General features: G+C 38.5%; 2 protein-coding genes across 4 annotated transcripts; one reads left to right on the plus strand and one right to left on the minus strand.

Annotated features, from left to right (window-relative positions):
• Positions 1–3,527: 3,527 nt before the first annotated feature.
• On the plus strand, positions 3,528–21,944 carry LOC141914305 (endothelin-converting enzyme 1-like). Of its 3 annotated transcripts, none has more exons than XM_074805584.1 (17): positions 3,528–3,619; positions 5,863–6,077; positions 8,179–8,342; positions 9,081–9,275; positions 9,622–9,750; positions 10,098–10,259; positions 11,806–11,988; positions 12,082–12,171; positions 12,604–12,728; positions 13,201–13,423; positions 13,961–14,137; positions 14,461–14,561; positions 14,886–14,996; positions 15,605–15,672; positions 15,764–15,888; positions 16,618–16,779; positions 17,500–21,944. In XM_074805584.1, the coding sequence occupies exons 2-17, from the start codon at positions 5,942–5,944 to the stop codon at positions 17,674–17,676; spliced, it is 2,328 nt and encodes a 775-aa protein (XP_074661685.1). In that variant the 5' UTR covers positions 3,528–3,619; positions 5,863–5,941; the 3' UTR covers positions 17,677–21,944. The 3 variants fall into 3 exon arrangements, with proteins under 3 accessions (XP_074661685.1, XP_074661686.1, XP_074661687.1); XM_074805585.1 differs by lacking the exon at positions 3,528–3,619 and adding an exon at positions 4,321–4,392; XM_074805586.1 differs by lacking the exons at positions 3,528–3,619; positions 5,863–6,077 and adding an exon at positions 7,766–7,816.
• Positions 21,945–21,986: 42 nt separating this feature from the next.
• LOC141914307 (uncharacterized) lies at positions 21,987–25,256 on the minus strand. Its single transcript, XM_074805588.1, has 3 exons — positions 25,127–25,256; positions 24,093–24,265; positions 21,987–23,528 (listed from the first exon to the last, which is right to left on the minus strand). The coding sequence occupies exons 1-3, from the start codon at positions 25,191–25,193 to the stop codon at positions 23,316–23,318; spliced, it is 453 nt and encodes a 150-aa protein (XP_074661689.1). The 5' UTR covers positions 25,194–25,256; the 3' UTR covers positions 21,987–23,315.
• Positions 25,257–27,451: the final 2,195 nt, after the last annotated feature.

A 27,451-nucleotide genomic window follows, 5' to 3' on the forward strand; every position in this document is an offset into this window, starting at 1 on the left:
GTTTTTGCGGCCGACGGTCGTCGCGGACAACAACGTTCCGGGAGGGGAACCGTCGTTACCGTTCGAAAACTCCCGTCGCGGTCTGTCCCGACGATAATAGGTGGCGCCGCTATACGCTACATCGCAGCCGCCGCCGTTTCTATTTACAAGCTCTTGATGTCATCGTTGCTATGACGACGACTGTTTTATGTTAGTTAATAACCCTTGTATAAAGTAATATAAAAAGCGAACGGTGTTTGAAACGAGCGGCCGCTATTTTCTACGACTCCCGAAAAAAAATATAACATCGTTTTCTAAAAAAGAAAAAACTATAAACACAGGTGCTATTCACAGTTCACTCAACAGTCGTTTACCACATATTGGCATAGAACATCTGGCAGTTTGCCAGATGTTGGCACAGAGACATCTGGCAGTTTGCCAGTTGTAGGCGCATGACATCTGGAAGTTTGCCAGTTGTTGGCGCATGTCATCTTACAGTTTGCCAGTTGTCAGTTTGATGGTACGAGACAGCTTACCATTGATTAGTTGACATATCTGGCAGTGTGCCAATGAGTTATTGGCACAAACTTAGTACATCTGGCAGTTTGCCAGTTAGTGGTTTGTAGCTGCCGCATCCGTTGCCGGATGAGGAGAGTGTTGATAATAGCCGCCGTTCGTCGCCGCCATGTGTAATAATATCATTTGTTTTTAGTCAACAACGCCATATTGAGTTGGTAACCATGGTAACGGTTAAAATGTCGCGGGCATTATTGAAAAAAGAAGTAGTTTTCGGAGGAGATTTCGGTATACGGGGAGAGGGATAGCGGCGTGAGAACGGAAACTGGGTGAACCATCGAGATGGCGTTCCGATGGTTGGAACGTGTAAAATCGTTCAACTACCTACTCTACCCTTTTATCTTGGCGTGGTAGGATTCGTTTCTCTCTCTTGCGGATGCGTCCATGACAATCCGAAGGGTGGATAGGTGATGAATTAAAGTGGACGTTTATATATCGTTTTCGAGCGTATGGTATTTGAATCCCTCGTACGCTCCACGATGCGGGAACCACTGGAGTTTTATTTTAACGGACGCGTGTTAATTTCACGTCGCTGACCCTGTCTCCGTCGTATACCGATTTCGCGTGAGTTTCGATTGTCGAGTGCGTTGTCACGGCGATCGAACGATCGAAGAATCGTAACTTTTCAAAAATGGTCCCTTGAAAAGTTTCGTCGTTGAGAAACTCGTCGATCGGTTTTAATCCGTCTCTGGCGACTGTTTCCTCTCTATCCGAGACTTATACTGTAAACAATATATTGTAAAGGTGATTTTTACCAATAGAGGGAGTATCAGTCGCCGGAGCGAGGTTTAAATTACTCTCTGTTTTATAACTCTGTATTAATTGTGTAAATGACGACGATCGAAAAGTTTTTGTAATTTTTTTCTGAACGATGATTCGATATTTTTAAACCGGTTTTAAGCGTAGGAATGAAATTCCGTAAAACCGATAAGTCGCACGTGTGTCTCGGTTCGTTTTGATATTTCGGAAAGAATTTTCCTCCACTCGAATTAAAGAACTTACGAGCTAGGTGGCGCTTTGTGTCGTGTTTAAAATTTTGCGAAGTTAATGGGCTGGACGAGGGGGGGGGTGAAAATTCTCGGTCATAGTTTATTTGAAATCAAATCGGTTGCTAAGTAAAAATGATTCGGACGATTTATTTCCCGAATCGGAAGAGGTTCGATTTTCTTGTCTATAAAACAAATTCGATCAATTCACTAAATCGCGGACGTCGGACTTTGATATTTAAATTCGACGGCAACTACTATCACGACGGTTGACTTTTTGAAATTGCGGTGATTCTGGAGGGGAAACTAGAATCTTTCGGAGTTTCATTATTAGATTCCGTCCCGAGAAATAGATTCGTATTTTTGGAACAAATCTCGACGTAATTAAATTTCATTTGGATTCAATTTTTGCGACGTCCATTTTAGAATCGGCCTTCAGGGTTTCAACAATAGGGGGCGTTAAACGCAACCGGATTTGAGGGTACGAAGAACTGTCGTCCTGGTAACGGTTTTACTAGAAGAATCTAGACCGGGGAAACATGGATTTTTCTATCGTCTCCACGGACGCTCGGTTCGTGCAGTACCCGTCAAAATTGACACTAGGTGGCGCCTGGTTCCGCGCGGGTCGAGGAGAGTTCGCGAATATCGAGAATTCGGGAATATATCTCGATTCAAAATTTCAAAATTGCGTTACCGGTCGAAATATTGTTTCGTTCGTTAGAAAAGAAAGGTTAGCAACGTCGCATCGCATGATTATTACTGGCCGCGGTCGTGTTAGAGTTTCGAGTGCGCCCCCTGGTGTCTCTTCGAGCGACTAACCGACCGTTCTTGCGAAACTACTTTTTGCTACCGATTCAAACGTATCGTTTATCACCGCGAGCGAACCGTCAATTTATCAGCCCGAAGAGATTAAGATATAGATGGCGCTGCGACGGTCGCTCGCGATTTTAAACGAAGGTCGTTTCCGCCGCGCGTCGAACGTTCGAAAAAAATGAGTTACCGTGGTTACCGGCGGCCGGTTTTGTTGTCGTGGGTCGCAATCACTATTTTTCTTTTACAACAACAAACTAACTTCATATAAACTAATCAAACTATTGATGTTTTTCACTGAGTTCATGGACATATATTTATATAGTAAATAAAAATGAGTAACTGAGTGGGAGATAAAAAAACGACACAAAATGTTTGAAGAGTTTATAGTTTTATTTCTTTCTTTTCGGTGGTCGCAGGAACAAAAGGATGGATGGACTGGTGTCTTTTTCTCTCTTTTTTCTGGGGCAGCAGTAGCTCAAAAAAGTCGACCATCAGGATTCCGGTTGCTCTCAAAAGCCCACAGAAAATTTGGAAATTCATCAAGATTAACTGACAGGCCTATACAGAGAGTTTTTTTGCTGAGACCAAAATATAGACATATTTTCCTTTTTTGACTGCAACTGTTCAGCCCCAGCACTTCAGAGCATTTCTGGTCTGTAACCAGTTCAACAGAACTAGAGCATCATTGAACTGTTTAGATCAGACTTGTTTCCCAGGGTCCAGAAATCCTAGGGCTAGAGCTAGAAGCAAGTATTTATTGTCATTGCCCACATTCTCCAGCAGCTTTGAGGAAAGTTCCAAAATTTCTGTAAGCGACGACTTTATTACAACAAGAATTAAGTGAAAAAAAACAATTAGAAAATCTTTTGGTAAAATCTTAAATGTTGCAGGACTCGAACCACATCGTTATGATTCTAGCAGGTCACATGATCGTAATATGGCGGCGCCCATGAACTTGTAGAGTGTATTCGATTGAACCGATTATAAATCCTAGATAATGACATAAAAGTAAATTTCGAGAATTTTAAAGAGAAAAGCAAACTTAAGATGACTATTTCATAGTTATCTTTTTATCATGGCTTATTTTGGAAAAAAGATGGATTAGATGTGTTTTAGAGAGTTTGGTTGAGGTTTATACCTAGTGCAAAAATCAAGCGCACCTAACCGAATGTAACCGGAACCTAGATTTTACAAATTTTAAGAAAAAGCGAAGAAACGCGAGGAAGATGCGGCTCATGTCGCGGATAAACCCTTAAAATAAACACGTAAGTAACTGTTTTAATAACAAAAGAGGAATTTCTTTTTAACGGCCTCAGTTTCTGGTTCAAATTTTAGTTGAAAACTTCGAAAAATGGAAAATTGTTTTCATCATCAATTCTCTCCCCCCTGGCCTCCACCATCTGAAAAGTTATTCGGGCCTTAACCACGACACCTAGCTTAGACTGCGATAGTTTTAGAGTTGAAGTCTTGTGTGTGGAGTATTATCCATTAAGGGTTCCATGTAATTTTTGGGCTTGTTGGACTGTCCACTTGTGAACTGCCCAATTGTCTATCTGACACGTTAGATTCCTGACTGTGGGCACCTGTAACATGCAGTGAGAGCCAGAGACCTTGCATCTTCAGGGGCCTGCTGCCCATAGCCGCTCACTTTTTAGATATCTATATGTCAGAAGGGGAATCACCCCACGAGCCCAACCAATAGTTAGGCCCAAGGCCCCTCCGCCCCAGCAGCAGGGTCCAACTGATAAAGGAATCTAAACCCACTCTAATGAATAGTGCTGATAAAACAAAGTGGGTTGTTTAGTTAGTATAGTAGTCAACAGATGTCACTAGTGTATAGTCGAGTGCACCTGTAACAGCTGTTCTCACGATATTGATCGATCTCTCGAATATAACCCTGATATATATATATATATATATATACGCACAGTCCGTGAGACTCGCACAGCAGTCACAGAGACTCATACAACAATCATAGAGAGCAGTTTAAACGTACAGATCTGGTGACAAACCGCTGGTTTATCCATCCAACCAACCAGTAAGTAATTAACGGATCAAATTACAGATCCTTCTCAGTAGATCTCAAAACCACATTAGAGCCTTTATGAATCTGTTTAGGTTTTAGACAATAACGACCTATGATAGCTGGTATATTTTTGAATCTGTTATACGTAAAGACGAAATAGTGCTTTGAACTGGTAACTAGATTTATTTAGAGTAGGCCTACAAGCATTCGTTTAATGCAGTTTTATCGGAAAAATTAGCATATTTTATGTCCATCTATAGAAAACATTCTGGTACATGTTGATGTGATCATTCGTGTACTCAAATATTGCTATAACTAATCATAATTTTACTGAATCCATGAAAATGTCAAGAATGAGAAGGTTGTCATCAGTTACTAATCATGATTTTACTGATTGGTCGAAGTCATCGAAAATTAGAAGGTCGCCATTTTATTGAAAAATATTACTGGGATATTGTTTTCAATATATCAGACATTGTTGATAGTGCACTGGAATTGAAACCATTTCCACATGTGTTCAGTTTATGTAATGAAAATTGATACGTTTTGTTAGAATGAAAGCCGTTGATTGGAACAAAGATTGAAAAACAATATTATGATACGTACACTAAAAATTATTATTCATGTTCACGATATTCGATACAATAGAAAGATTTTTAACCGATAATCAAAAGTCACAAGCCTTCTGTCCTTCATCTCTCAAAAAATCCTGTAAACCATTTTAAAAATAGGTTAAAAACTTTCATGTTTCCTAACGCTTTTGATTCTTAGAATACTGTACAGTGTTTAAGGTTGGGGTAGGAATTAGAATAAAGCGCAATGAGTCTTTTTTTTAGAAAATAGCGCAATATAAAAGCATATTTTATTATTATTTTAAAGCATTCATCAGTTTTTTGTTGCTATCCATTGTTTTAGTTAAATGTATTTCGATATTTTGCGTAGAGACCGATAATATAGGCTTTAATCATGATTAACTCTGGTATAATGATACAGTATTATTATAACCGGGCCTAGTTAATATAATATAGATATATAGCTGAATATACTTATAATAGCTGTGACTAAAAACAGATGTTTTTCTTTTCATAATTGAATTGAATGCAGTAAACCTGCAGACACTGCAGATTAAAAATAAGATACATTTATCTGCGTTAGAGTTGTTAAAAAAATGATTATTTTGCGATGGAGGGGTCCCTGGGATCAGGGGAGCGCTCTGTAGTTGTAGGGACCCTGTATATCCAGGAATGACTGATCTGTAGGGATCCTGTATATCCAGGAATGATTGATCTGTAGGGATCCTGTATATCCATGAATGATTGATCTGTAGGGACCCTGTATATCCAGGAATGACTGATCTGTAGGGACCCTGTATATCCAGGAATGACTGATCTATAGGGACCGTGATTGTCCAGTCTTGAAGTTTGCAATTTTTCAAAGGTTTATTTCTGATTCAACATCAATCTTGTTCATTACTATTTTCAGCATGTAGCTACAATACATCATTGAACAAATCTTCCAGTTAACGCTCAAAAACGTCTAGCTCCCCCTAGTGGTGATCACGATGGTTAAGGGAAGTTTGCGTAACGGCAAGGACGCAAAGTCTGACGCGGAAACAATGAAATTAATGATGGACGACCGATGGTCAACGTCTGATTCCGAAGATGAAGAATTTAACATCACGAAAAAACAAAAATCAAGTGAGTTTTAGATTTATATCATCAAGATGAAAATTGGAATCCAGTTCCACAGTTGTAGAACTGTGGAACTGGGTTCAGAACTGTGGAACTGGGTCCAGAACTGTGGAACTGAGCCCAGAACTGTGGAACTGGATCCAGAAAGTTGTGGAACTGTGTCCAGAACTGGAACTGCGTCCAGAACTGTGGGACCGGGTCCAGAACTGTGGAACTTGATTCAGATCTGCAGCTGATTAGTCGTCACAAACAGTGATATCTGTTTAGGTAGGGGTAGGTAGTCATAGGGGGATCTACTGCAGCCTGAAACCTGCCATAAAAACATCATTCCCTACACATCAACTAGAATATTACCTCAGTGAAGTGGTAGAATTCTAAATTATCCAGAATAACGTAATTAAGACTGAAATATGTTCCATTTCAGTTAAGCTACTTTATTAATACCTATTTATATCATCTTTTATTCAATGATTTATTGAAATGATTTGAAATAGTTTATTACAGTCAAATATCATTACAAATTCTATAGGCAGATATGAATGAATGAATGAATAAATGATTGAATGAATGATTGCTGAGGTCTGAAAATCAGGGCTATAGATATTTAAATTTCTACTATAGACTTATCAATCCTGGTCTCTGATTGGTCCTCTCATGTCACATGAGTGGCCTGCTAACCCTAGGGCTACTGTGATTGGCTAACCCTAGTTCCTAAGTGGGCGAGAGTGATCTACTAGAGTTACTGTGATTGGCTAACCCTAACCCTAGGTCTCATCTTGGCCAGAGTGATTTGCTAGGGTTACTGTGATTGGCTAACCCTAGTAGCTGGTCACTGATTGGTCAGTGGTGGTCATGTGACCTCAGTGAGTAGTGATCAGGTGTCACACACTACTATACACTGTCAGTTGTAAACAGTGAATCTACGGCCCTGGGCTGACACACTACCTAAATCATATTTTGTCGTTTTACAAGAATAAATTTCAGTTAAATTTCAGTTAAATTTAAGGACTTACAGGTGTCATTAAACCTGCAACTTTCCTAAAAACATTCCCACCATGGTCATGTGAAGTGTGGATGATCAATGATAAAATGAATGATATCTGTCTTGAGTCCAGGCATAAATTCTGAATCTCATACTTTGAAAAATTACGTATTTCCATATATCATTTAAATGTGTTTCAAATGAATAAGCTGAAATCGTGATTATATCGATATATCAAGTTAATGGTTTGAGAGAGGAGGTGGATGATCGATATGTTATAATAGATCATTATAATGAAGCTGTGTAAATAGTTTCATGCAGGAGTCTAAAATTCACTGCAGTTTTAATCAGAAAGAGTCTATTGTAGGATATACATAGGTATAGCATATGGTACGTACAATAAAACAGATGATCAATTTTGACCAGTTGTTCTACACATTTTGAGCCCATTTCCACAGTTGTGTGGGTTTAATTTGATTCCGAATCCAGTTCCACAGTTGTGTGGGTTTAATTTGATTCTGGATCCAGTTCCACAGTTGTGTGGGTTCAATTTGACTATGGACCCAATTCCACAGTTGTGTTGGTTTAATTGTCTTGTGGGTTCACATAGTAAGTAGGTAATTATCTAATGAACTATCAGTAATAATGACTGAGTTTATTACTGACCTAGTTTGTCAGGAAACATCCATAGATTAGTATTGCTGTAACGGTTCTGTAGTATATCAGGCAAAATATGTCATAATTTTGGTCTCAGCAATAAAAGGTAACTCTATTTTTATCGGCCTTTCAGTTAATCTTGATGAAGTTCCATATTTTCTGGGGCTGCAGTTGCTGAAAAGTTGGTTGAAGACAACTGGTGGATAGATACCATAGTAATAATGAAGTTTCAATTGTCACTATGTCAACTGGTTAAATCTAACCAACTTTTCAGCAACTGCAGCCCCTGGTCCCAGTTTCACAAAAAGGATTAAGGCCTAAATCGATTTAAGAGTTAAACCTTTTTGTGAAACTGGGCCTTGGGATAAGCGATAGAGTGATAGAAGTTTATTTTCAATGTTTTGACTAAAGAGTGAAATTTATCTGTGAAATTTGCTCGTGGTTCTATGTTTCTGTACTGTTTTACAGAATCGAATGTTAAATCGACGGTAACGCCACCTACCGGAGAAGTCCGTACTAAACAGCAGACGACGACCCACCCGGTGTTTGTACTAATGTGTAGTTTAACGATTATATTGGGTTTATCCGCGACATGTATCTATCTGATTATTACCACCTCCGCTAATCAAGGGGTAAGTTTATAACCTCCTCCGCTAATCAGGGGGTAAGTTTATAGCCATCTCCACTGATCAGGGGGTAAGTTTATAGCCATCTCCACTGATCAGGGGGTAAGTTTATAGCCATCTCCACTGATCAGGGGGTAAGTTTATAGCCATCTCCACTGATCAGGGGGTAAGTTTATAACCACCTCCACTGATCAGGGGGTAAGTTTGTAACCACCTCCACTGATCAGGGGGTAAGTTTATAGCCATCTCCACTGATCAAGGAGTAAGTTCTCATGACCTGTAGATACTGATATTAACCTCATTATTTCATCAGAGTTTATCAGCAAAACAGTTCATGATTTCACTGTTTATTTTTCTGACAGTTTCGAAGGCTTTCACTAAACTTCATCATCAGAGAAATAGAGAAATTTTCCCTGGTTTTCCCATATTGTGTATAGGATTGATTTTTTGGGGATATTTTTCTTCATCTTTTGAACACGTACCTCAATATGGTCTTAATACGACCAGTGAAACTGTGTAGTCTAAATAAACCATCAGTTTTTATATTCTTTTTACACTGTATTAAAGGATTCCCAAAAAAATTATTTATTTTCTCGTGTTGAAATGAGAAAAGATCGGCCATTTTTTTTATAATCCAAGTTTCGCTGTATTAAACAAGATAATTTGCTGCCGAAATGTATTCAATGAACTGAGTCATGAACTTTCAATAGATTATCAATTATTTAGAATGCTTTAAATTTCCAGGATTGCGTGACGCTGTGCTGCATAAAATCGAGTCACATGATCAACGAGTATTTAAATTCGAGCGTCGAACCGTGCGACGATTTCTACTCGTACGCGTGCGGACGATGGCCGCAGGTGTATCCACGGCAACCGGGACGTCGTCAGTACTCGTGGTTCTCGGTTTTACGCGAGAAAATCGAACGTAGAAACGAACACGTGAGTTGAGATATCGATATTCCTATTTTGAGATTTTGAGATTTTAGAAACGTGACGTGGGTTTACATCAATGAGTTTTCACGCAGTGCCGAGAAATTGGAATAAACTTGAACGTTTCAGTTTAACGTTTTTTGAGTTCGGAAATATTTGGGAATTCGATAGATTTTCCTCTAATCCAGCCAGGGAATATTTGGGAATTCGATAGATTTTCCTTTAATCCTGCCAGGGAATATTTGGGAATTCGATAGATTTTCCTCTAATCCTGCCAGGGAATATTTGGGAATTCGATAGATTTTCCTCTAATCCTGCCAGGGAATGTTTGTGAACTCTTTGGCTTTCGTTACAGCTCTTGACTCTACCCGGAAGCACTTATAGAGGGCAGCACAGTACGGCTATCGAAAAGGCGAAGACTTACTACGCATCGTGTATGAGTGAATTTAACGTCAATAAACTCGGTATTAAACCACTAGAACAGGTCAGTATTCTGTATGACATGGCTGTTTTATCTCGCCTTTCCTATCCTTCTAGATCCCTGTGTTTCAAAATTTCCGAGATTCGCCCCTGATCGCCGGTTGCCGTTGTATCCATAATTTCCATTAAAATCAAAATGGCCGATTGGCGGCCATTGTTGTTCGCCAAACCCATCACTTTTTACGCATTTTCGAAATGTTCACTGAAACGTTCGGAAGACGCCGCGATCAATTATCTCGATGTTTTGTTTGCTGATCTATCCCCATCGGGTCATCTGGAAACAAGATGGCCGTCTTGTGACTTTCTTGTGCCTTGTTGAATTTATTCCTCCATTTTGTTTTTTTTTTACAGTTAATTAAAACGTTAGGGTCGTGGTCGATAACTGGTCCGTGGAATCCTTACGAATGGAACATGACGACGGCTTTAACAATCGCTCATCGGCTCGATAGCGATCCGTTTTTTAGTGTGTACGTCGCCGCGAATCCTAACAATACGGATTCACATCAAATCACCGTAAGATTTAAACGTCTATTTCTTTAGTCCAGGGGCCGGTTCCATAGCCGAGACTTAAGTCCAAAAGTCGTCTTAAATCTGGTCTTAAGTTGTTAGATTAGCTATATAACTAAGACAGTCTTAGACTGGTCTTAAGTCTAAGCCATGACGCTGGAACCGACCCCTGATTCCTAGAACTCCTCGATTCCTCAGAAACTCCTAAACTGAAACAGCTTTAAAAACCGCTTGAAGGACCTTGATCGAAGGTCCTTTTGAGCAAAATGCCCGAGACCTTCTCTAAAACTCCTTCATTTTTGAGAAATAGGAAATTCGAAATTATAGTCTAGTTTGCAGTTGTACATTAGACTACCACTAAATTGATAGAATTGGTATCTGGATTTGTTCTTGCCCGATTAGGCGGTTACTGAATTAGAAACTGAGTGTAGAGATAGTCTATGGGAAAACAATTTGACTTATGAAACCACCGAATTAACGGTTTACTGAGATAAACAGTACCGATTTAGGATCGAGGAGTCTACAACCGAATTAACGGTTTACGGAGATAAACAGTACCGATTTAGGATCGAGGAGTCTACAACCGAATTAACGGTTTACTGAGATAAACAGTACCGATTTAGGATCGAGGAGTCTACAATAATTGTGATATGAAAGTTATACAAGTGTAGGTACTCAAACATTTGTGGTGGTTCCAGTAAAAGATTTGTTGTGTTGAAACATAAAAATATAGCAAAATATCATCATAGCTAAATTTTGCGTATGTACAGTATTTTGTGAACTATAGATTTAATGTGTACAAAATGAAAATGAAAATCTTTGATAAAAATCAGAAGTTTATAGAATATATTCTAATAGTCCTATTGATTTAAGAATGCACGTAAATCTCATCGATTGAATACAGAACTAAAGGTTCAGCATTTTATCCAGATTTCTTATCAGTATCGAACAGTTTTACATGCAGAGAAACATATGGTACATAAAAACTACGATTTAGAATTCAATCTGTTTAATGCATAGACATTACTCAATTACCATCAGCTAACACGGGATAAACACAAATCTTAGAACCGACGCTAATCATCACTGTCCCGATATAACCTAAATGATAGGAGTTAGGAGGAGTTTACTGTAATTTCTGTCTAATAGTATATTGTATTAACTCCACGTTATTGTTACTCTTAACTCTTTACAATTTACTGTAATTTCTGTCTCTAATAGTATACTGTATATACTACATGTTACCGTAACTTAAGGAATTCACCGTAATTTCTGTCTAATGTCTGTTTCAATTTTGACTTGAGAGGATGCCAGGTGGCCTAGCTCAAGTTTAAGGTCCACTGCCAGTGCTTTCTGGTCCTAATAAGACTTTTATCAGGTATGTACTACCAAAACTGACCGAGTTAGGCCACCTGATGTGCTCTCAAGTCTAGTTGAAATATAAATCAGTTTACTGTATCAACTCTCCGTTACTGTAACTCTTCATAATTTACTGTAATTTCCTGTCTATAGTTCACAGTATTAACTCCACGTTACTGTAACGTATTTTCAGATCGCGGAATCAGGTTTAACGATGAATAAACGCGATTATTACATCGATTCGAAGATGTCTAATTTAACGCGCGCGGCGATGGTCTCGTTCGCGAGGAAGTTCGCCGAACTGATGCACATGCCGATCGCACAAACTCAACAAAAATTCAACCGAATTTGGACGTTCGAACAAAAACTAGCTAAGGTACCGTATAGTCATCGTAGCTACCAGCTACCGGTTGAAGCTACTATATATCGATATGTGCGTTTACTTGAATGGATTTGATTTTTTTGGCAGATATTCGCGACGAAAGAGGAGAAAATGGATCCCTGGAATTACAGGCAAAATCTGACGATCAGCGAACTGCAGAAGAAGTTTGGGAATTTAGTAAGTTTCAGGAGGATGTGTTTATTAGGGTTAGAAATCTGTGAGGACAGTTGCGCAGTAGTGGTGGCTTAGATCTAACAGCACCTCAGCAGTTGTACAACGGATCCTACAATTTAAAACCAGTCTTTAAATTCAAGATAACTTTTGACCAGTGTTAAAAGAACTTTTGACCAGTCTTAAGATAACTTTTGATCAGTTTTAAGATTTAAGATAACTTTTGATCAGTGTTAAGATTTAAGATAACTTTTGATCAGTTTTAAGATTTAAGGTATCTTTTGATCAGTTTTAAGATAACTTTTGACCAGTCTTAAGATAACTTTGGAGGAAGGGGCCGGGTCCAGAAGAAGAGAAAATACATTTCTCGAATGAAACAGCTAAGTCTAGAGCACGCGGTATCGTTGCTGAGTCTCTAACATTTCTTTTTGTTTTCAGATCGATTTGAAGTTGTATCTGGGAGATATTTTCAAGCGAAGTTTTACGGATTCCGATCGAATTGTCGTCGTTCACGGAGATTATTATGAAAAAATGGTGAAACTGATTGAAAACACGGAGAAAGAGTAAGAAACAATTTTACAGTTTTAAAGAGTTTTATTCTTTTTTTGCGGTGTTTATTATAAATGAACTGTGAATGTTTTAATTTTCAAAACGGTTCGGAACAACTCGGTCCTGAAACTTGACACTCAAATTGGCAACAGTCTCTCATGGATGGTTCTTTCTAGGCCGCTGATTGCAGTGGTTCATCTTAGGCCTCTCTTTGCTATCAACAAAGAGAATTCATCAATACAGTCTTTGCATGAATGAATATCCATGTCTGAAGCTCCAGGCCAAGTCTGCTTGATCCAGCCTGCATTTGAATAGGAAGAAATCAACTATTATATACATGTATATTTCTAGCAAGTACTAAATGTCTGGGGGAGGTAGTTTCCTGGGCTACAGATAGTGTTGAGGGGTTATTTTCAGGTTCAAGGCTGCCGATTTATAGGGATCCACAAGAGTTCAGTCAGTATCTCGGTATTCGTATTATTTCAGACTGTTAGCAGACTATATCGTATGGATGACTGTTTATCACCAGTTGAGTTATCTACCGAACGGATTCGAGGAGGCGTACGACATTCTGTGGCGTCCGATAACGTCTGAACCGGCGAGAAAACCTCGATGGAAAAAATGTCTGAAGATCGCGACGGGAATGTTCGGTTATCCGGTGTCTGCTGCGTACATCGAGCAGTACGTCACTGATAAAATGATTAGTAAGGTCAGTTTGAAAACCGCGCATCAATTTACAGCGGGTTTTCTATTGACAAGCCACGGCATCGGTATCTAAACAGGAGCACAATCGTAATAATCCCAATTTGCCTTTTGAAATTACGATGGCAATATTTTTCAGTTCACTTCATCCACTCGTAACTAATAAGACAGCGATCGCCGCAACTCAAGATTTAGCTTAATCCCTTTCATGTCCTTCAAGTGCCTAGAAATTGTATGAAAATACACTGGAATTTCTAAATTTTCCAGATCTTTGTTTTGGCTACGTGGATACTTAACTTGTCCCTTTTCAGTATATATGAACCTTTTAATTTCTTTGTGCTCCTGTCTAAGTCTGCGTCTGCCCCCTGATCTCACCCTGCAAGCGGCCATCTTAGATTTCCACAAATACGTGGATGCGAGTCATGGGTTTAACCATGCGCGATCCAAGATGGCTGCTTAGACGCTAACCTTGACGAAAAAACCAACAATAAAGTCGGAAACTTATTTTCAACTCGTCGATTGTAGAAATGATTTCACGTTTCAGGCGAAAGAAATGACGATGTTCGTTTTGGAAGCGCTTGAGAACCGTTTAAAGACCGTTCCGTGGATGGACGAACCGACGAGGGCGGCCGCTCTAGAGAAATACGGCGGTTTAGTCAGTCAGATCGGTTTCCCAAAATGGATGAACGACCCAGCGAAACTGGACGAAAAATTCGACAAGGTATTTCATTGAAGTAACGACGAAGAAGTTGAAGACCCAGTTTAATAGTCCAGGGACGGCAGTTGCTGAGAAGTTGGTTAAAGTCAACCAGTAGATAGTTGACATAGTGACAATCAAAACTTCATTATGATATTTATCCATCTTTAACTAACGTATGAGCAACTTGCTGCCGGCAGGATTGGAATTTCATTCTTAAGGGTCAATCTATAAATTTAGATGAACTGCTTTCAACTCTTATTAAAGAACTGTGAAGTTGATTATTTGAAATTTTTGGAGTTTATGACTGTGCCGATCGATAATGTCGTTCATATTTCTGTTTATAGATGGCGGTGACCGGTTTCTTTTTTCATGATCACCTCGAATTGAAGAAAGCGCGACGTCAACAACGTTTGGATAGATTGTCGAAACCGACTGACCGCACCGAGTACGTCTTTTCAGTTACTGATAACAAACTCTTAAGTTGCTGTCTATAAATCAAGATAAACCCATTCAGTGCATCTATTACACAGTGCAAAAATTTGGTATGAAGGGATGGAAACATATGTCAAACATTGTGAAATATTAGTAACTAACGATACACCATGGTGTAGACGCTCTACACTATAGCGGTATGCCTGCTATTCAACGCAATGGGGTGAAATCTTTAAAAATTTTCAAATCATCTCCGGCACTTTCGATTATTAGTCAGCACTGGATAGAGATAAACTGGATAGGGTTATTTATGTATTTGGTGTTATTGTATTTTCAGTTGGTCGATGAACCCTGATGGAGTAAATGCTTATTACAGTATCTCATACAATCAGATTATTGTTCCTGCTGGTTTACTGCAGTCTCCGTTCTTAGATCCAGACTTTCCGATGTAAGTTGAAGTTTTCCTCAATTTTTCAGCAAGTGCAGGGCGTCTGCAGTTGCTGAAAAGTTGGTTAAAGATAACTGGTGGATAAGTAACAATAAACTTTGATTGTTACTATGTCAACTAGGTATCACTGGTTAACTCTAACCATCTTTTGAGCAAGTGCAGGGTGTCTGCAGTTGCTGAAAAGTTGGTTAAACATAACTGGTGGATAAGTAACAATAAACTTTGATTGTTACTATGTCCACTAGGTATCACTGGTTAACTCTAACCATCTTTTGAGCAAGTGCAGCGCCTGTTTGCTAGCTGTTTCATTCAGGTGTGGTGGGTTTAGATATGAGACTTACATTGTGGACTCACCTGGAAATCAGGGAAAAGTCTGGGAGTTCTTCTTTTCTTTAAAATAGTCAGGGAATTTTGTAAAAAAAAGTTTAAAATCACGGAAATTTGTTGAGATAGCTAGATCGGGCGTGAAATCGAACAGTTTCCGTGTATGTCTTTGACTTGACTGTGTTAATTTATTAGATTCCTAACAAATCAAGTCAGCGAAAACAACTTACAACATTAGGGGAAAAAACTGGCCGCCATAATGGGAAATGTTTTTCTATTTTTAGGTCGGTGAATTTTGGGGCGCTGGGTATGTTCCTTGGACATGAACTGTCACATGGATTCGACAGCCATGGTGGGTTATCAGTTCCTTCAATCTCGTAACCCAGAGTCTAAGTTTCTATCGCTATAGCGACAGGTGTCGTCTGTCCGTGTTCTATTTCTAGGCAGCACTAGAGATAAAACTGGAAATATGAAACGTTGGTGGACGACGCAATCGCAAAAACTCTTCACGGAAAAAGTGGATTGCATGATTAAAGAATATTCGTCTATTAATATGTTCGGTGTTCAAGTAAGTCAGAAAATCATTTTATCGTATCATATCATTATTGAAGGAGGTTCTAAACGAACCTCTCTTAAATTGTTGTTTATCAGGGTGATGCCATAAAGAAGTCATATTTTGTCTTTTGTGTAACCATTAATGATAATGATTCCTTGACCTTATACCCCATTCAGCTTTGATCCAACACATCTCAGCCAAAAACTAACCGCTTGGGGCTGCAGTTGCTGAAAAGTTGGTTAGAGTAAACCAGTGGATAGCTGACATAGTGACAATTAAAAGTTCATTATTACTATGGTATCCATCCACTGGTTATCTTTAACCAACTTTTTAGCAACTGCTGCCCCTGATGTTGGTTGCTCAAAAGTTGTTTAGAGTTAACCAGTGGATAGCTGACATAGTGACAATTAAAAGTTCATTATTACTATGGTATCCATCCACTGGTTATCTTTAACCAACTTTTTAGCAACTGCCGCCCCTGATGTTGGTTGCTCAAAAGTTGTTTAGAGTTAACCAGTGGATAGTTGATGTAGTGACAATTGAAATTTCATTGTTACTATGGTATTTAACAACCGGTTATCTTTAACCAATTTTTCAGCAACTGCAGCCCCTGGTCTCCTGTCTGAAAATTAATTACAAGGTGACCCTGAACCTCTAGATCTAGAGGTAGATTGTCTGAAGTGATGCAGGCTTCGGGAAGCAGATTCTGATATGAATTTTCTCAATATTTTTTTAAAACAGGTTAACGGAAAGTTCACCGTAGATGAAAACATAGCCGATAACGGCGGTCTAGTGCTAGCGTACGATGCGTATAAACTATGGGTCGATAAATACGGACGAGAACAGCGTCTGCCAGCTCTCGATCGGACCAGTGATCAACTATTCTACATCGGATTCGCTCAGGTTAGTGTTTACAGGAAATAGGATAAAAACCCACCTATGTACAATTAAAAGAATTCAAAATCGAGAATTTATTTCTAAAATGTAAAAACACGACGTTCGATATCACACTAGAGATCATTGTCAGGTGTGATATATAGACTAACAAGAGGGGTATATATACAGAGGAGAACAGGTTAATTGAGAAACGTATCTCTCTGTAACGTATTTGAGTCAAGAGATGAACCTAGTCCTGTCTACAGGAAAGCTGGTGACCCTGTTCAAACAGGGACTTAACAAGAGTTAGAAGATTAACTTTGTGCTGTCTACAGGAAAGCTGTACTACAACCCAGGGGAGCTGCAGTTGCTCCAAAGTTGATGAAAGATGTTAACCAGTGGATAAATACCATAGTAACAATGAACTTTTAATTTTCACTATGTCAGCTTTCCACTGATTAACTTTAACCGGGCAACTTGACCCTGGTGGCCAGACAAGCAGCAGCAGCAGCAGCAGCAGCAGCAGCAGCAGCAGCAGTAGCAGCAGCCCAAGAATTAACTTTAAGTCTAAGCATTTGAATCTAACTGATGATTTTGTGCGATCTGAAATGTTCTTAAATCTAAAGACTGACGTAAAGTTTTTAGATTGGCCATAGAACTAAGAAGTTCTCTTAGGCTGGTCTTAAATCTAAGCCGTGTCTAAACAACTTACCACTGATTTTACACGAATATATCTTTATCTTGTAGAGTTGGTGCGAGGATATGGATAAAGATTTCGGCGCCATTTTGGTAGAAACGAGTCAACACCCGGTGCATCGATTACGCGTGAACGGCGCGCTGCGTAATACGCCACATTTCTCGCAGTCGTTCGGATGTCGGCGCAAAACGGCAATGAATCCGCAGAACAGATGCGAAGTTTGGTGATCGTCCGAAAATCGGAACGCACGAAATTAAAAAGAAAAGCCGCAGAAATTAACGCGTGTGCCATTTTTACCGCACGCAAACATCGCCAGAAAATACCCATCCAGTTGTTGCGAGAGCACGGCCGGATAAAAGAAATTTCTGAATAGTTAATGTCTGAATTTCATCCGGATTTTAGAAAAGAAAAACCCAAGCGATTCTTTTCATTTTGTATTAAGTTTTTTACAGTTTCAAAAACATTTCTCGACTATTTTGCATAAAACTAGAAAAACCAGTGTCAAAAATACAGTTTCCATAGAAATTTACAATCGGGGTCTACCGAGGTTAAAAACAACTTTTTAATATTCGTCAATGTGCCTTCTTAATCTTTACCATTTTGCCTTAAGAAAAAAGGTGTGCAAACCGTACCTTTGAAATAGCTTTGAACCTTTTAAGAACCTTGCGCGCAAAACGTCATAATTCTAACATATTGAGCAGTTTCTAGTATTTAAAATATTTTATATGTTATTTTTTGCATCTAGTTATCGGGTTACGCTTATTTATCGGAGATATTTTGTAAAGGGTATTTGACTGGTATTCCTAAGTGCCTTGAACTACATCGCAACAATGTAGTTCGTTTGTACAAATATTTTCAAGCTTTGGAAACAATGTTTGGTGTAAATAATTTTTGTAGATAATTTGTGCACGAAGTTTGCGTCGTGTTTTAATTCGTAAAACCCATCTGATTCGGTCCAGTTTCGCAAAAGAGTTATCTTTGAAATCAAATGGATTTCTTCATGAATTCATTATATCTTAAATCAGTTTAGGCCTTATAGTAAAAGTAATATAGTAAGTTTAGGCTTTTAGTAAAACTGGTTCCCGGAACATCAAACCATGGCCAGTCTTTTTAAAGCTATTGCATTACCAATAGATCAATCCTTCAGTAATCTTTCAATAAGATTAAGAATGATTCGAATTTTGACCTGATGATTAAATCTAACCTACAGCTTTGATGCGACAAGGTTCCAAAGGTGCAGATATGAGGCTGACAAATAAAAAACCCACAGTTGATTTGTAGAAAAGTTTATTTTCTTACAGTTTCGGGATTACTTCTAAACCTCATCTTCAGAGACACTAAAATGATAGAATAATGAATTACAGTAATTAATGAATATAGGGGTTACCAAGGAGCTAAGAAACAATATTACTTTTCTACATATCTACTGTGGGTTTGTATTTGTTAACTGTACACTGAGATTGATATTAGTTCACTACAGGTATCAGGCTGATTCGGTTCCTTGGTTAGAATTCAACAAAGAAGCAACTAGCCGTTGATCAGATGGCGTTTGCGTTGTGTATATTACGTTTTATCCAACGTTGTCAACCCATTTTACTCGTTAATCTACTCATTGTATTGTTTTCTAGACGATGGTTACGTACCATCTTTTACATATTATTTTGTGTGTGCGGTGCATGGTACCATACCATTTGGAAATTCAGAGCTGCCAACTGTTCCTTTTTTTGGTAGGCCTATTTTGTTACTGTTTTATAATGAGAAATACTTATTTGATGCCTACAGAAATTTGAAAAATGTTACTGAGGGTCTTACTGTTGATTACTGAACAGAAATATGAAAGATATTACTGTTGGTCTTTCTGTTGATTACCAATTAATTTAAAAAATAATTTTCGTTCATATTTCAGTGACATGTCACTGTAAAAAAATTCAATTTGTTACTGATAGCACTGAACAGAGGTTGGCAGCCCTGGAAATTTACTGATAATATTCATTATAACTTTTTGTAGGAACTAACTTTAGCAATAAACTGGTGTTGGGTGTAGAATTACTACTAACAAATTACTAATAATAATAACATAATATTATGCAAATATTTCATCGTCGTAAGGCGACAAATATCGTCATGGTTACGCTGCCGTTGTCGATAAATGAAAAAAATCCACGTCATCCAAAAATACGTTGTACATATATAGATATTTTATAGATAATCAGGAGGTGCTAGGAGCGAATGGGTAGAGACCGAAGAGAGGGGGGAGAAATGGGGGAAGGGTTAGGGTGAGAGTGTGGTGTATGTGAGAGTGTCAGGTTTGTGTGAGTGTCTGTGAGTGTCTTATTTTACCACAAGTTGCTATGACGCTTGTAATGCCAAACAATGAAATCCAAGTCTTCCATGGATGTTGTGTATATCGATTATTAAAACTTAAAGGAATATATATTATATCTAGATTATTATAAACTAATTGATTATTAACTCATTAATATTTTATTATAATTAACAAGGTGCTGGTTTGTTCGTAGTTAGAAATGTCTTTCATATAGCAGTAGTAGCTTTTTGTAGGTATATTTTTCTATATACGGGCAGCATATAGTTTTTATATGGCTTCTCTTGTTGGCGATTTGGCCAATTTTTCTGGTGTTCCTGGCTTGAATAAAAGAAGTTTAGGGACCCAAACGCTCAGATATAAGTTGTAATAGTGTTATAAACGGTATGCATATGAACAGGAAAGCCTCTTATGGTGATTAGAGTGGTCTGCTGACTATGGGGCTTCTGTGATTGGCTAACCTTAGTTCCCATGTGATTTAGTGGTCTGCTAGGATTGCTGTGATTGGCTTACCCTAGGTTTCAATATTGGCCAGAGTGGTTTGCTAGGGTTTCTGTGATTGGCTAACCCTAGTAGCTGGTCACTGATTGGTCAGTGGTGGTCATGTGACCTCAGTGATTAGTGATCAGGTGTCATACACTACTATATACTGCCAGTTTGTAAACAGTGAATTTAGGGACCCATTCAACATTCATACAGTTCATAAATAGCTTAACTTAAACCAACATAACTTAAATGAATAATTAGCTTTGGAATGCACTAAATTCAGTACAATTTCAGCAAGTTTTCGAAGTTAATAATGAAATGAGGCAATCAAATGCTTGAGTCCTGGATTGGGGCTGGCTGTTAGATTAGGTCGCTATTTCAACTCGTATCTGAGACCTTGGTTGGAAAATATTCCAACACAACTGCCTATCTGTCTATGCAAAAAAAAACATAACCATTTTACCCTCTTTTTTCATAGCTATGGGATTATCGACTCTGTTCAAGGTATATTTTTGATATAAAGTCCATCAAAATATTTTTGCATGTATATTTCGCATGGTGCTGGGATTATTCTGTTTGATAACGAAGTCTTCCGAAAGGATTTTTTAAAACAAGCGGGGCTGTAGCTGTTCAAAAGTTGGTAAGAGTTAATCAGTGAATAGTAGACACAGTGAAAATTGAAAATATGTTCATTGTCACTATGGCATTTATCTGCTGGTTATCTTTAACCAACTTTAGACTGTAACTGCAGCCCCCGATATATCCATTTTCTGATGTAAGCTCCTCCTAAAACAGACAAGGGAGGTACAAGGGAGGTATGTGCTGCCTCTCTCCTACCTCCCTGTGTACAGATACTTAACGCAGACCCAGTTCTACAGTGTGGTGATTAAATTTGACTTATTGGTTTGTGCTATTGCAGATATCAATAAATCTGCTGTATGAATCTCAGACCTCTGACCTCAACATCCCCATTCTTTCAACTGTTCTCAATCGTTCTAACAACTTCTAGAACCATATGAACTTGCAATGTAGAACTGGGTCCAAAACTTTTAAGTCCTCAATGGTCTAAAGACTCGTTTTCTGTATTTTTGACACTGGTTTTTGGGTTGATATCAGTTTCCGTTCTTACACATTTGTGATTGCCAATGACATCTATTGAGAAACACTGAAACTCCTCTGTATCTTAAAGAAAACAGCTCCCCCTGTGTGTGATGCGTAGAACTACATTAAGAAATCTCAAAAAAATAAAATTCTAAATCAACGAAATGAATGTTTTATTTTCTGGTTTCATTAGAGACTCGTCCGAAGTTGTATTTTACGGGCGATGAGTCCATTCTGATATTGTTTTTAATTTTAGTTCTGGATCCAGTTCCAACTCAGCATCTGTGGTATAAGAGTTAGTAGATGACTTAACTCTTATTCACAGGAAATAGATCCAGAGGCCGGTTGCACAGTCATGGCTTAGATCCAAGACAAGTCTAAGACCAACTTAGTTCTAGAGCCAATCTAACAACTTAAGATTAGGTCTAAGATTTAAGACCATTTTTGGACTTAAGTCACGACTGTGCGACTGGGCCCTAGGTTCTAAGAGGCTTAATTTCAGTCTGGTCTTTTTGTCTTGATTCTATGGAGCTCCTGTAGATGGCACTGATGTTAATTTCCTAGCACTGATAGTTTAACGACTAACCAAACATTTTTATCGTTTACATTATGAATATCTTTTATTGTATATAAAAGGTTTCCCATTAAAATAATAATTCAAACAGGATGAAGCTTGTTTTTCCATATATGGACGAAGGCTATGTAAAAAATTTAAATAATATAATAATATCTTATCGTATTACCATGATTATTATTAGCATAAATTAAAAACTAATTCATAATTTATTGAAAATTACAAAACAATTCCTATGGATAATCATATTATGTCCACTTTTGGCCCACCCCCAAATTAACATTTATTGAATAGCCCTCTCACTTATGATGGCTGGAATGCATAGCAGTTGGAATACAAATAAATAGATCTTTTTCTCTGGAATTGAATCTACCTGATAGTTCCAATAAGACGGATTTATAAAAATACTGACATAGAATAGAATAGATAATTATTTTCCTCTGAATTAAAATAGTCAATTGAAATTCTAAAATTATGTTAATATATGTACATAAATTTGCATTAATTCCATTCGACTTCTGCGAAAACCTGTTTTTTCGACATAACATAATTTATGAAATCGTTGATAGTCATTATTCTACAATGTATTACATGGGTTACAGTTCGTATAAATATAGATGCATCGTAAATACTAGAATACAATGTTACAAACACTGTTTCAATATGGAATTAATGATAAAATACAAATGTATATTTATAATTTAGTATGGACGTTTTGATAGGACGGTAGACGACCAAACCAAGGACCCAGTGGCACACCATCCTATAAACCGGGTAGTGGCACACCATCCTATAAACCAGGTAGTGGCACACCATCCTGTAAACCAGGTAGTGGCACACCATCCTGTAAACCAGGGAGTGGCATACCATCCTGTAAACCAGGGAGGCACACCATCCTATAAACCAGGCAGTAGCGTACACTGATGATCAGTGTGCCCCTATCCGGTTTAGAAGGTACCACTGCTTAACTCTGCTAACCTCAGCACTATACACAAACCTGTCCACCTTAGTTTCACTGTTGGTAGCTTGATTATAATTTATAACTAATTCATCAGACACATATATTGGAAAAATTCTCTATCCAAATTCACATTATCTAATCGCATGCTTATAGAATAAGCCGCAAATAATTTAGAAATTATCTTTATCAAATAAGCGCGACTCCAGGACCGCAGTTTCACAGTTGTCACACAATCTAAACCACGGATAATGGTAATTGGGTACTTCACATTCTCAAATGATGTTAACCTTTGCTGCAACTGTGAAACTCGGTACTACAAGGAATTCATTACGATATGTTTACTAATATAAGGTACGAATGCCACTTATTTATAAAAATATTGAGCTCAGTTAATTCTCTTGGTCCATTGCGCTAATCAGCGTTACTGTCGCGCCGTAAATATTGCGATAATTGTCAATGCGAACGTCGATAGTGTCATCGCTGACATATAGGTGGCGGCGTTGCAGTCGTTGCCCTTACAGCAGGTGGCGATGTGCGTACCGAGATCCGTCATACGTCGATTGTTGACGCACTCGCCGTCTTTAATACATTGTCTCACAACATACGTTGTACCACCGTAAACCATCAGCAGTTTCTGTGTGAAATGAAGAGGAAAGAAAGAAAAAAACTTAATTATTCTTCATCTTAATCAGATTTTGAATCTGTAACATAATATGAAACAGCAATGTTGTAATACCATGGATCCAGAGAATTTTAAGTGACACTTGTTGTTTCTAGCAAAACCCAGGGAGAAAAGGACAAATCTATCTTAACTTGCACAGACTGAGGAGACTATCAGCAAAAGTCTGGCCTCAGGGCCTGTGTAGGGCATCTAGTAAAACAGTGACTACACAGGACCCTCTTCTGATAAAACAGGCTACAGAAGACTTCATAGTGAAACCCAGTTGGCCAGTAGTCATGGCTTAGACTTAAGACCACTCTAAGACCAACTTTTGTTCTAATAGCCAATCTAACAACTTAAGACCAGTCTTAAGATTGAAGACAACTTTTGGACGTCAAGACTGTGCAACTGCACTCAGGGTCTACAGGATTTTCATGGGCATATAGATACTTCCATCGAAACTCTGCATCACTGACACAAGACATCAATAAAGCGACCTGTATGATACTGAAAGGTGAGTTTCCCAAGTTACCGTACCATGCATTCTTGTTTTTGGCCACCTTGTGTTCTGTCATTGCATTTTTTCATGCTGGTCGACTTGGCGTTGAACGGATCGAGGCAATCCTTCGTGTAGACATCGCCATCGATCAGAGCTCCATCAGGTTTAGACGTGTCGCCTTTACATTCAAAACATTCCACAGCATCAGAAACTACAGAGGACACAAAACATAGATATGTGAATTGTTTGTTTGTTGGTGTCTGTCTTCAGCATTTCAGGTAAGAACTTTGCAAATATAAAACTTTATCTAAATCTAATAATAATAATAATATTAATGCTAATTTGTATAGCACAGTAATTCCGTTCAAACACGCCTCTCCAAGGAAAATGTGCATTATCGAAAGACCTGTGTTTTGGCAAATAACTTAAAACTCTACAACGGACTTGCTCGGTGAAAACAAAACTAAACCTAGTCATATAGTAGGACCCTATCAATTAGAATATTCTAAGGTCTTGGAATGTGTGGACCTAGCTATATATCTGTGAATTAAGTCACAATTTATTTAACAATGCTTAGGGTAAGATTATCACTTTAAAAAAACTAGATTCCTTTCAAAAATTCCTTTCATGTTCTTTTAATCATTTTGTATTAATAGATCAATAATTTAGATGTATTTTCGCGTGCTGTGCAAAGAGTATTTCGCAACAATGTAAATATTCTATTCCTGAACACCTCGGCAAGACATTGTTGCAGCAATACATGATGACATGTATTTTAGATTATGTGCAGATTATGTTTTAAACGATACAAATTAATTGAATCAGTAGAAAGCATTGAAAGCGTATGATTCATATACTTTCTCACACAAATAGGCGTTTCTATCTTCGCCATGGACCTACGTATGTTAGTGTACTATACATGCATAGGTAGGGCTGGGACTGGGAGGAAATCGCTTCGATTACGATCTAAAATCAGTACATTTATCAGCGTCGAATGTCGTATGTAAGAATTCCTACTAGTTGTAAATTTTATGGCGATTTCATAGTAGTAAAATCCGCGATCGATTCTCACCTGCGATCATAGAAAATAGAGCTATCGATACCAACGCTAAACCGTAAATATTGATGTTAGACGCCATTTTGAATAGTTTGATCTGTTACCGACAGATGGCGAATGTGTCACTTCCTGTTTCACACGCGCGCGAGACCTAGCGTTTCAAAATAAGATTAAAATAGATAAAGTAACTTGCAACGAAAATTTAAAAAAAAGACAAAAGACTTAGTAAACCGTAGTGAAATTAGAATATCAATATGGGAAACTTCAATAAGGAGAAACATTTGCAAATAATTAGGAAGGATGCGGTGTAGAAAAATTGTAATATTACTCAAGGGTTATCACCATGGATGCCTTATTGCAGGGATATCTTATCTTCGGGACTTCTTTGTTTTACTTGGTTGTAGGCCGTCTTTTAGTGTCTTTTGATAATTCACTTATTGGGTATCTAAAATGTCTGTTCTGGCCTAGCTGACAGTGTTTAATTTTACTGAATCGTTGTGAAGTTACTGAAAATGAGAATTTTAAGTCGACTTTCATTGCTGTTCATTGGCTTTCACAACCGTGGCGTCACGGTCTTTTGTCCGAATGTGAATGGTCAGCGAATATGTGCGAATGTTTACCGGCTACAATCGGGCGGACCGGATGGCTTAGTCGGTCGGCGACTAGCGTGTCACCGCTGTGGCCCAGGTTCGAGTCTCGGAGGAGGCGGGTCAGGATGTGGCAAATGATCTCCGGTAAGCGGGCGAGTCGAGAGTACTGTCCTCCCTGGAATGAGGTTGCTAATGCGTGAGTCCTACAAAATATCTGGCGTGGGGTAAATTATTATTAATTCAGTCGTTTCTGGCTGAATTATTTATTTATCCCACAATGCCGGTCCAGGTTGCGGAGTAATTCCCCCAGGGACCTTCGACTTTTTTACAATATTAGTTTGTTATTTTAAGTTGAGTGGTGAGGGTTTGGGAAATTTTTATATCTATTTAATTGCTCGAACTGAAGAAGAAATCCAAGCGACAATTCGGTGGTATGTGCATGCAACGCGGACGATGATCAATCACAGGTCTTTCTCAACTGATGACAGAATTTCGATGATTTTTTTAACGTCACCAAATTCCAGTCAGAGTAGATGTGCACGCGGCAATGTTTGGTGAACGTGTGTATAAATTCGGCTTCAAAACGACTCTATCCAATAGAGAATAACTCACTGGAGACCTGGCATACGCTCTACTACACAATAGTGCCGCGTGACTGCACAAACTTCGATATCCCAAAGCAAAACTCGAAAATAGTAAAATTGAGCCGGTATTATAGTTCAAAACCAGACGTAAATAGAAGGGAAATCTACACTAAAGTTTGTTGGATAGTTTAGATAAAATTCAGCGTACAATTTTAGGCTAAAATCGTAGCATTCGATATTTCTATCTTTAACAATATGTGTCTCTATGAATACGCGAATTAAACTCGATGACCTGTAAGCCCCATTGAAATGTTTGGCACGAATTGAATGGTTCTCGAGAATTAGCGTCACGGACTCGGGTCTGCCACAGGAATGCGCGATCGAGCTCTCTGATTGACCCATTCCGGTCGCCTCGATGATGCACCGTCGTTGATTGGTCGACGTAGGTATTAGAAGCGCGGTTCGAGCCTCCCGATGCCAGTCCGAGAACTGACGTCCAGAGATGAAGGTCAACCTATAAGAGCTCTGCAATAAGGCGTGAAGTGTGGCTTCAAGCGAACAACCTACTAATTAGCGGCTGGTGATGTTAGGAGAGACTGGAACGTGAAGGAATTTGTGACGCCTAGCTATTGAGAACGCAAGATGAGACTGGCAGCTGTTGGTGCTGATGATTGCGGAGGAGATCCCGCTGCTGCTGCTGTTGCTGCTGTTGATGTCGGATTTCAACTACAAACCGATGACGGCTCACTTGCTGATGAGGACGAGTTGCTGGTGTTGCCGATTTCCGATGTTCTATTTCAAGACGCACACATTTTGATCAGGTTAGAAATTTCATATAGAACTCTGAATCGAATCTTTCGAAAATTATCGCGTTTTGATTGTTGAACCAAATTCGGCTTAATTTGAATCGAAATTGCATTTTGAAATTCAACGTTTTGTTTTTTAATCTCAAATTCTAGTTTTCAAAACGCTTTTGGTTTTTGTCAGATTTATTTCTGGAATTCCTCTTGGTTATATTAGTCGCAATTTTATGCATTATGAATATTGTCTTTTTAGGGTTAAACCGAAACCAGTTCGCTACTACTGACAACTACATGTACACGACTCGGTTTGTCGCAACGTCCTGAACTAGTTTGCTGCAGGTGCTGCATTGGGAACCGCATCAA

Source organism: Tubulanus polymorphus, chromosome 12 (genome assembly GCF_964204645.1).
Source record: "Tubulanus polymorphus chromosome 12, tnTubPoly1.2, whole genome shotgun sequence".
Taxonomy (NCBI): Eukaryota; Metazoa; Nemertea; class Palaeonemertea; order Tubulaniformes; family Tubulanidae; genus Tubulanus; species Tubulanus polymorphus.

Bases quoted from the DNA above. Each gene is read 5' to 3' on its own strand.
- LOC141914305 (XM_074805584.1), top strand. From the start codon at position 5,942: ATGGTTAAGGGAAGTTTGCGTAACGGCAAGGACGCAAAGTCTGACGCG. The intron at 9,751-10,097 runs GTCAGTATTCTG...TTTTTTTTACAG, and splicing joins GTATTAAACCACTAGAACAG to TTAATTAAAACGTTAGGGTC. The intron at 14,997-15,604 runs GTAAGTTGAAGT...TTCTATTTTTAG, and splicing joins TTAGATCCAGACTTTCCGAT to GTCGGTGAATTTTGGGGCGC.
- LOC141914307 (XM_074805588.1), bottom strand. From the start codon at position 25,193: ATGGCGTCTAACATCAATATTTACGGTTTAGCGTTGGTATCGATAGCT. The intron at 24,266-25,126 runs GTGAGAATCGAT...TGTCCTCTGTAG, and splicing joins TCTATTTTCTATGATCGCAG to TTTCTGATGCTGTGGAATGT. The intron at 23,529-24,092 runs GTACGGTAACTT...CATTTCACACAG, and splicing joins GCCAAAAACAAGAATGCATG to AAACTGCTGATGGTTTACGG.